Here is a 10410-nt window from a genome sequence, read left to right as displayed (position 1 = left end):
CTCATATAATTAACTTTCAAACTCTCATGTATAATATGCCAACTACGGTTGCATCCACAAAAGATTTGTAGTCAACAAGTAGTCACAACACATTTAGGGGTCGTGTCTTACCTCATTGAACGGGCTTCAGGATTGGCCAAAAGAACAATAGAACGAACAAAGATAACAATAGATTTAGAACAGAAAACAATAGGAAGTACGACACTATACAGCCAATGAAATATAGTGTTCAACAAGAGGTACGGCACTATCCCCTACCGACAATTCGCATTGGTCAACAATAAAAAGGCAATGGTTCCAACCAATATGATTGTCATTAAAAAAGTATTTGATAAGTTTGTCAAACACTCGAGAAAAGAAGTCCATTTTGTGACAACTTCTTCCAGTTGACAGCTCATCTCAGTATCTGCAAAATAAGTATTTTCCGTATTACTTTTCAGACTTTTTCTTTTTTTTTCAGATTGGAAATGTATATTTTTACATAAAAATTAAAATTTTTTCAAGCCAAGTGAAAGTGAGTTTGCATTATTATCAAGTTTTTCCTCAAAATACTGATGAGTGTAACTGAAGATTTGGTGAAGAGGTCGCCCTTTTGAAGCAGAAATACAGCACAGAAAGCCTTTTTAATGAATGGTTCCGCCTTACTTGTTTCTTACAGATGTTTGAAGTGCAAGTCATGGTAAACCCATGTGGAAAATGATTCCTATGGACATATATTGAGGGTATTGAGGATTGCTTTAATTTACCCTTACCCAATCAAATTCTTCCAGATCTTTTTCGTAGTCATAGCTGTGTTGAAATATAAATAACAGAAGCTCTCATCATTAGAACTTATTAAAATAACTCGACTGGTATTCTTGGCCACGCTGTCTGTTTTCTACTGCCCAGCAGTAAATACTTGACTTTGCTCTTGGAACAGCCTCAGAGCAGGAATTCAACCAGAGTGTGGCAAAAGTAGGAACAGTCAAAAACTCAAATCAGAAGTATAGAAGCAGATGGGTGGAAGGAAGGTGTAGGGGGAAATTGATGAATGAATTGGAACGGAAAGGGAACTATATAGAGGTTGATGAGGGGGATAGGTGACTATAAAGGAAAGGGTGGATGTTGGGGGGTGGGGAGGGGGGAAGAGTTGGATGAAGGAAGAAACTACTAAGAAGCTTTAAATGAATGGTTGGGGAGGATAATTTGGAGTGATGGAACCATGAAAGAGTGGAAGGGTACAAGGAGAACTGATGGAGGGAAGCTCGAATGGATGGGCAGGGAATGGGAGAGAAAAATGAATGGAGGAAGGAGGGAGGGATAAATGGGACTATAAAGAAGCTGGTGTGGAGGGAAGATGGTGGGGATGGAGGTGGAGGTAGGGAAGAAGAAGACGAAGGAATGGTTAGTGTGGAAAGAGGGAGGCAGGTGGAGGAAAGGAATTATGGGATCTAATAAAGGGAAGGAGCTGGGAGGTGGGGAGACTGCCGAGAAAGGGTGGAAAGAAGTGAGTGACAAATTAATAAATGCAGATGGGAAAAGGGAAAGCTAAATGAAGGAAGGGAATGCAAGAGAGAGAGACTGAGCTACGATGGGTTCGCTAGAGGGGGAAACTAGGAAAGGTATAGCGGAAGGGATGTAGGAGTAGAGTCATGACAAAACATGGAGGGAAAAGTGTGACGAAGATAAAGGAACGGTGAAAGGAAAGAACTAGAGAAGAATGTGTGGGATAGAAAGGACATTTAGAGAACTGAATTGTATGCCAAAAGTCTCTTTTTCGAGGAAAGAATAGATTACAAATTACTTGTACCTTTCCATGAGTTGTAATGGAAATTACCTCGTGTGTCTAGCATGTATCCTTGAACGCTCAGTTGAATCCTTGAGATATAATAATATGCTGTGCAGGTGTTGAATCAATACATTTTCCTCACCGCAAGGAACTGTTTGCTTTAAGACAACGAGAGTTAAAACGTCAGTACTTGTTTTGCATTAAATCTATTTTAATACACTAAGTAATCAGTTCAGAGGGGTGTTATTATTGCTCATGGGATCTGAAAACGATTGCGATAAAACCTTAAGTAATAGCATTTAGGAATTTAAGTCCACCTAAACGTTATCTTCGGAATGTTAGAAGTTGTCAGTTTGGAAGGATAACAAGTAGACTTGAGCAAGTCAAAAATGCAAATGTCCATGATGTTCTAAGCTGAGAGTTTTAATCCGAAGCCTTATGTTACATTCATTTCTTAATGTAAGTCGAACACCAACAAATAAATGAATTAATAAATAAGCCCATTAATTAAGCAATTAATTAATTATTTTTTTAAATAAAACAACTGTGGTAAAAAAGTAAGTCATGGACGTTGTTTCAGGAACTGGTGGCATTAGTTGACCGAATGAAAGTAAATGCCCAGAGGATAACTAAATCTAACACCCAAACATTTGTTCAACGGAAAAAAAACCATCCCAAAACAGATATGAAAGTTGATCGTTCTTACGTTGAGCAAGCTCGACGTCTGCCGTTCAAGAAAATGTGCAGCAACTTTACAATCGTCTATGATTCCCTGTGCAAAATTGGTCAAAATAGGATTGTCAAATGTTACATTGCTTTATTTAGTTACAATTAAATTTATTTTCACTTCAATGGAAACATTTGGGATTAGGCTGCAAGACAAAATGAGAAGGAGCCACACCCAAAATAATTATACAGTCACTACAATAAATGAAACTGTAGTGGCTGGAAGAATCTTTGTTGTTGTAGTATCACAAATTTGAGAAAGTGAAATTTTATTAAACCACATTATAAAGCTAGAAGTATTAATGCACTTGCAATTAAAATAAAAGCAGTATAACGTGTCATTACTGAGAACTTATCACTCACCGAACAATTTTTAGATTCTTGGTCATGATAAGGCCTAAACAAAAGTACAAATCAAACAATTTATCCACGCAACGTTCTAGGAGCTAAAAAAATGTACGTAAATCTGAAAGGTGCAAGAATTAATAAAATATAAGACAACCAAAACAAAATATTTGCTTGCAAACAGAATTTTTATGTCTTCTCTCTTTGACCAGGGTTTATTTGATAATCAAGGTGGACTGCGTTTGGGCCAGGTGTCAATGGCCATTATGTTCACCCCCCTCCCGGGTTTGGCAAGTCGCATGAACTGGCAAGCCATGTGCTGGCCATTCGTCTCTATTGCTCGGAGTAAGAAGCTGGTTTTGAGAGGTTTGGTTTGGGCGGAGAGAGAACGAAATAAATTACATGCTATCGTACTCCCTAATTTTATGCATAATTAAACTATATTCACAAAAACAAGACTTCATAACGTATTTACTAACAAATTCAGTCACCATATTTATTTATATTCTTAACTTTTTCTCCTTGATGTCGTAACATCTTTGTTGTATTAAATCGGTTTTCAGTGCAAGTGAGTTCCATATGTTTGCTTTCTTGTAAGTATACTAGTTCCTCATTCCTCATAAAATTACGTATTATAGTGTACGCCAAGGCAGTATAAGATTTTTTAAAGCAACTCAAGTAACTGACAAATTCTTCTGTGGTCTTACGTATTCATTAAAATTACTTTCTGATCTAAATGTAGGGCCTTTAAATAGATAGATAGATAGATAGATAGATAGATAGATAGATAGATTGTGTTCATTAAGAAAAAAAAAACATTGAATTGCGCCTCATTACAAGTAAGAAATATAAGAAATGATTTATAGCTACTATTATGATAAAATTACAAAAAGACTACTCTTGTAAATTACTTAAATGCTTCCCTCGCACTCTTAACGATGAAAGAATTTCCAAATCTATTTGTCTTAACAGGAGGCCTGGCAAACCTCCTCTGCCTTCTCAGCTCATATGAGATAGAAACTGAGGGAGGCGGGAGACTGGTAATCGTACCACGTGGACCTATAAAATTCAGAGAGGTAATTTTCTGAATTCGTATTTTATTATGTTACATTTTGTAAAAAAAGTATATAAGTGTGAGGTCCAAGTTGGTGTTTAAGCCGACTTGTTTAGATGCTCGGGATCCAAATGATTTATGGAAAGATCATCGTTTATACCCTGAAAAGTCGAGACTTGCAAACTAAACGTTTTATAAATATCTCTGTCAGTTTGTTCAACTAAGGATACAGTAGCTATGCTAAGTGAAAAATACCTTGATTGCACAGACACTCGTACTTCTTCAGGTCTTTTAAACAAGAAATACGTCCTGATGAACCTGAACACTTCTAGCAGTAGCTGGAAGAAACTTTCCTTTCCATGCAAAGGCTCATGCTGGAAACCAACAAATCATATCATTATATCATTATATGAGGGACTAATATTGAGGCTGGCAAATCAACTCTCTGATTTTACGTACTTGTAGTCGAGCTTTGAATTGACAAAAAACGGCGAAAGCAGGTTGCTCTGGATTTTCCTGGAACGGAAAAAAAGCAGCGGGCGCAGCTGGTCAACGATGCTTACACAATATTAACTTAGAGTTTGATCAAAGCAAAAATGACCTTTGCATGAAACAACCACTTTCATTTTAACGTTTAATTGTGATAACACTTGTACTACTTGACACAAAAATTGTTAGTTTACTGCCTACCCAGTTAGGCTTGTTCAGTCTTTCGCCCTCTGAGGCACCTTTTCTAATTAAACGAAAAAGACAAGTTGTACTATTTCATTACGTATGCACCCCACGTTAAATATCGATAATTGAGGATAAATTACGTTCAGTGCATTGTGTAAAAGACATCTTTCCCATTGATGGGTTATGAATTTTTTTTACTCCAGACAGCCTGCAGTTTACTCTTCAGGATTGCTGAGGTAGAGAGGGCAGGAAATGTTAAGAAATAAACAATGGAGAAATACCTTGAATATTGTAATCCCATGTTAGTGAAAGTCCAAAAGAAGTTAACGAGGTTTTGCTGTACTTCTTGGAGAGCTTGGCGTACTTCAAGGGAATGACTCGGCTTAAACGAAAAATAACGTAATATATGATGTAGCAGCCAACCATTGGGGCTGAAAATGCAAGCTCGAAGGTGTTTGCGGCTTTGCCACAAACTCTTGAAATAATTAAATGAAGAGACATGAAAAACTGTCACGAAGTATTGGAACATTATTCCTTTGCAAGCTTTCCGAAGAATTAAGAACTTTCTGTCCAAATGCAAATTATCTTGGGTCGACCCGACAATGTCAGGGCATATCCATATAATTTCAAAGCCAACAACAACAAACATCTTTATTTAAACCACACAATGACAACAGAGAGAGGAAAAAAGGACAACATTACTTATGTTAAGTATAAAGCCGCATAGAAAATAACTAAAGAGCTAGTCAAGGTAAGAGGCATACTAATAAACTATTTAAAATAATTTTTGTCAGTTGTTACATGTAGGCACAAGTATGAAGAAAAAGCAAGCACACGCACACACATAAGTCATCCCTCAAAGAAAATTGGAAAACAAAGCAACAACAACCAAACAAAAACAAACAAAAATAATAATACAACGAGAGAATATAATTTTTTAAGGACTGTTTAAAGTTGCAAAGGCTAAGAAACTTGAGAGATTCTTCGAGATTATTCCAAAGAAAAACCCCTTTAAAACGAATATTAAATCTACCATAGTTTTTTCTCACAGAAGGAATTCAAAATGTAGATCTAGAGGCCAGCCTAGCTTCATACTCATGATGCCTTGAAGATATAGGGGTAAAGAAATTACTGAAGGAAGATGGGAGCAAATTTAAATGAAATTAAACAAAAATACAATTTAAATAATATATAACATCAAGGTATTTCAAAATGTTCAAATCTCTAAACAAAGGAGAAGTATGATTATCATACTGGGAAAAGGTAATGATTCTTATTGCCTTTTCCTGCAGTACAATTAACGGATTTAGAGTAGAAAAAAAATAAAAGTGCACAGTTACCTGCTTTGGAACGTTTTGCATCACTGCGTGTTTTCAAAGCTCTAATGTCTCGAGTTCATTCTAGGAAATATAGTCATTCGAAGAACGTAATACTCAGTTTCGATCAGCGCAGGTCTTCACCACTTCACTGCAGCCGGATTTTTCGAGCGGGAACTGGGGGAAACTGGGTAGGGAAAAAGGGAACATTCCTATTCGGACGCGCCCACCGGATACATCCTGCTCGGTCTATTACCCCGAGGTAAGTAAATCATTGCCGTAACACATTCCATCGCATTTGTGCTGTAAGAGCTGTCTTTTTTTATTGCTGACTCCTTGTAAAATTCCTGGTAAAAACTGTGAATCCTGAATCCGTGTTGAAACTAATAAGGGCGCTTTCCTTTTGTCGAAACTGGCCGGCCAGACCCATCAGTTTGCAAAGAAAATGCAACATTGCGTGATAATCTCTCGCATTCGTCTGGAGAAGTATATATCATCCGCGAAGTGTGTTAAGCTAAAGGCGTTGTAGAGTTAGCCCTTCCAAATGCCAGGCCGCCTGGCAGGTCCTCTGTCAGAGGGAAAGCGTCCTAAATCTGTGATGTTTTCCCACAAATGTATTTGACGAAAGGAATGCGAATGTTTTTCTCTTTCATCCGGTCACCACTCATCTGTGTTTGAATGTGCTCAGATTCAAATGTCTTGCCATCTTGACAATCGCCGCTTTGTATGTTTCCTTTGCTGTGATGTTTTCCTACGAATGTATTTGACCAAAAGACTGCGACTGTTTTTCTCTTTCATGCGGTCTCCACTTTTCTGTTTGACAGTTGCTCAGATTCAAATGTCTTGCCATCTCGACAATCGTAGATTTGTATGTTTCCTTTGCTATTCATATGTTTAATTAAATTACTTCAGTAGAGCGCCATAGACTGGTTCGGCTAATTCAATGTTGCACCCAATGAAATCTCTCGGGAACTTTGTGGGTTGCATTTGCATGATAATGTAGCATTCACATGAAAATTATTTTGAAATAGTTGGAACAAAAAGTTTATTTCCTTAAGAATTTGATCTTCTGCTGTGTAAATTGATTGCAGAAAATTTCATTCAAAAACTGTTATTTTTTATATACGCTTGACTTTATCCCGACGCGGGCACGTTTTTTAAAACACCAACCTGGCTGGCACAACATTGAGTTAGCCAAATCGGTCTATTGGATCCGTTTCGTATACTATCTGCATATCGCGGCTTTGGCGACAGATCTAAAAAAGATGCCCGTCACATTCACATGCTTGGCTGATTGCCATCAATCAATCAGTTAATCAAAAATATTATACCAATTCAATTTTGCTTTGTCTTTTCTCAGAAGCGAGACGGTATGGTTTGCATCTGACGTCACGGTGGCCATGTTGATGATGATGATGATAATAATAATAATAATCATCATCATCATTATAATAACAAACGTACTTAAAGCGCGTTTCTAATCGCAATGCGCTTACAATATAAATGGAAATGAATATCTAATTTATGTTTTGGATAAGAATCTAATATAAAATATTAGAAAGAAAAGTAAGTATATAAAAAGTACATATAATTATCTTCATATAATATTCATATAGTGAGCATATAATACTCATAAAGTGAACATGTAGTATTAATCTGAAAAGCGCTTTTTAAACATAAATGTTTTGAGCCGAGATTTAAATGTTTCTGTTAGTTTCTGATTCTTTAATGCCATGAGGGATTGAATTCCACAATTGTGGTGCTGCATTAGAAAAAGAACGGCCACCGTAGGTCTTAGATTTATGTGATGGTATACATAACAGAGAACGAGATGACGACCGTAGAGTGCGTGATGGATGGTATTCTTTAATCGTCGGTTCCAAGTATTCAGCGGACTGTCCGTTTAGTGTCTTGTATACTATCAGTAGTATCTTGAAGTTGATCCTTGCCTCTATTGGCAACCAGTGTAGATTCTTTAAGTGTACGTGGGTGTTATGTGGTCAGTGGTGCGTGTACCTATTATCAACCGAGCTGCTACCCTTTGGATCCTTCGCAGTTTGGTAATAATATGGAATACCGAATGAAAGGCTATTGCAGTAGGCCAGTCTAGAAATCACAAGAGAATTCACCAACCTCTTGAGCCCATCATGTGGAAGGTATTTCCGGATACGTCCAATCGATCTTATCGCACTGCTTGCCTTCTTGTACGTCTCATTCATATGGTCAGAAAACGAGAGCGTTCTGTCCATGATTACACCCAAATTCCTGGCCTTGGTTTTCACTTTGACTGTGGTGTTAGATAGGTCTACAGCCTCAGAAAAAGCTGATTGTTTGCTAAATCGCGAGGTAAAGCGAAGTATTTCAGTTTTATTGGGGTTACTGTTTAACATGTTCTTAGTGTTCCACGAAAACACATCTTCAACACAAGTGCGAAGGATGCCAAGCGAGTTAGCTGGAAATTCATGACTGTTCACAGCAATACAAATTTGGCATGCAGTCTAAATTGTGCGAGTGAATAACATCTTGCATAGATGTGCAAATGTACAGAACAATGCAGTAAAATGTCATTTGGGAATTTGACTCTATTATTATGCAAAACGTGTGAGGCCATTTTCTGTTGTTTCGTACACGAGCATGGCCGTCTGATCACGTGGATGCAAACCAAGAATACATGACATAAGCAGTTTTCAGTTGTTTGATCACTGATGCTTGAAACTGAAACGCTTGATTGCTTTTTGTGTAGTTGTAATGCTAACATGGTATATAGCTTTGTACGCATCGAAGCATGCGTGGTAATCATTGTTGGATGACTCTATAGAGTCTTCATGATGATCGACACTAAACTTGGGCATACTAAAAAGGAAGAAATGTTTATTATTGAATTGGGAAAGTATGGTGTTTCGGAGTAATATAACTGAATATTGAAGTGTGGACGGGTGTATAGGTGTTCCTTTCAAAAGAACTTCTTTGTGGAAACGTAAAACCTCTTATCCTTGTATAATTGTGTTGTAAAGAATATTATGAGCAATGGGAAAGTCCCACGAATTAACTACCATTTAAGGAATAAATATTAATCAGCAGTAGTGAATGTTTGTAACGCTTGGCTAGTTGCCATTTACTTATCGAGTGATCAGTGGGCTGTGTTTACAAAACGGATTATGTGTTGATGCAAACTGTGTTCCTAGTTACGGACAAAAATATTGTCACACCAACTTTGTGCCCTCTTCAAGTTGTGTCACAAGAGGACGTGGTATTCAACATAGTAGCTTGCGATACATTATACGACTGTTCGTCACATCAAAGATCAACCGCGCCACAGCAATTGGACAAACACGCTTCTTCAACGAAATAAATAACTTTTCTTTTATGCCAATGTGGCGCGGAATTGTTCCAGAATGTGATACCACAACAATCCCGGAAACTATTTTCATATCCCTGAGGTTAGTGAGAAATAAAATACCCCTGAATGCATTCTCTAATTACGCGAGGAGCCATGCATACATGGCATACCATGTTAAAAATTCGAAGCTGTGTCTGTTTTTTCGTTGTAGTCACAAACACGCATACGCCAGGGATCGCGCCCTATGAGCGAGTAAGTTTACACTGAGCCATTCTTCGTAGTCACAAATGTGCACCACAGATATTAAGTTAAGCCCCGCTCGGGGAATCCAATTTTATTCCCTTCAGAGTTTCCAAACTCCCGTTCGGCGATTAGAAATCCCGCTCTTCCCTCTTCTTCTCTGAGCGCGCACTAGAGCACTTTGTGCTCACAATTAATATAAGCTATAGCAAATCCTTTCCGCCCGCGATGACTGAACCTCACATCTGAAAGTACTTGATAAAGTGGACAGATAATTTTTCTTTGAGAACGGCACGCTTTAAAGGTAAGGAAATGGAGGGGGAAAGGGGGATCACGTGAAATATTTTAGTAAAACTTTGAAATGGCATAATGTTTTAATATTAAAAAAATTAAGCAATAGAGGACGTTTTCCGTGTTCCATAGCCTCATCTAAACACGAGGAGGAGTTAAGAGAATTTTCGACAGTTATGCAAACCCGAGACGCAGTCGAGGGTTTGCATAACTGTCTCGAATTCTCCCAACTTCCCCGAGTGTTTGCATGAGGCCATGGAAACATGGAAAGAAGTCCTCTATTGCTTTTATAAAATATTTCTCAAAGATAATTCGACAAATGAAAGAAGCAAATGAAGGAAAATTCCTGATTGAAACAGATACACGCTCATATTTCCTACCAGCTATTCAAAACGCGCGTCTGACAGCATATAACCAATCAAAATTCGTGTGGTGTCACAGCTGTGTTTAAATACTCTCATCTAAACACAGCTATTGACCAATGAGAGTGCGCGCACTGTCCTAATTATTTTATAAATTGCTATAGAACAAACAGAAAGCAGGATACAAATTTATTACAAACTTTCCTACTGCTTTAAAATAACGTTTGACAACAAAAAAAAATACTTGTAGCCACTAAAGGGAACTTTAAAGGGCATGTAAACCCAAAAATCTT

The 10410-nt window shown here is 37.6% G+C and overlaps 1 protein-coding gene across 1 annotated transcript in view; it reads right to left on the bottom strand.

Moving 5' to 3' along the window:
* LOC138019627 (uncharacterized) overlaps nucleotides 1-6812 on the bottom strand; it is a 7280-nt gene extending 468 nt beyond the window's left edge. The window contains exons 1-10 of the mRNA XM_068866480.1: nucleotides 5909-6812; nucleotides 4850-4950; nucleotides 4584-4626; nucleotides 4353-4409; nucleotides 4149-4267; nucleotides 2858-2891; nucleotides 2475-2540; nucleotides 1817-1926; nucleotides 753-789; nucleotides 1-406 (exon numbers count right to left, since the gene is read on the bottom strand). The exon at nucleotides 1-406 is cut by the window's left edge and continues 468 nt beyond it. Of these exons, the coding sequence (XP_068722581.1) occupies nucleotides 395-406; nucleotides 753-789; nucleotides 1817-1926; nucleotides 2475-2540; nucleotides 2858-2891; nucleotides 4149-4267; nucleotides 4353-4409; nucleotides 4584-4626; nucleotides 4850-4950; nucleotides 5909-5929 (600 nt within the window). The 5' untranslated portion in view covers nucleotides 5930-6812 and the 3' untranslated portion in view covers nucleotides 1-394. The remainder of the gene's footprint in view (nucleotides 407-752; nucleotides 790-1816; nucleotides 1927-2474; nucleotides 2541-2857; nucleotides 2892-4148; nucleotides 4268-4352; nucleotides 4410-4583; nucleotides 4627-4849; nucleotides 4951-5908) is intronic.
* Nucleotides 6813-10410: the final 3598 nt, after the last annotated feature.

This window comes from Montipora capricornis, chromosome 10, assembly GCF_036669925.1.
Source record: "Montipora capricornis isolate CH-2021 chromosome 10, ASM3666992v2, whole genome shotgun sequence".
NCBI lineage: Eukaryota > Metazoa > Cnidaria > Anthozoa > Scleractinia > Acroporidae > Montipora > Montipora capricornis.
This window is presented reverse-complemented; position numbering and strand designations above follow the sequence as displayed.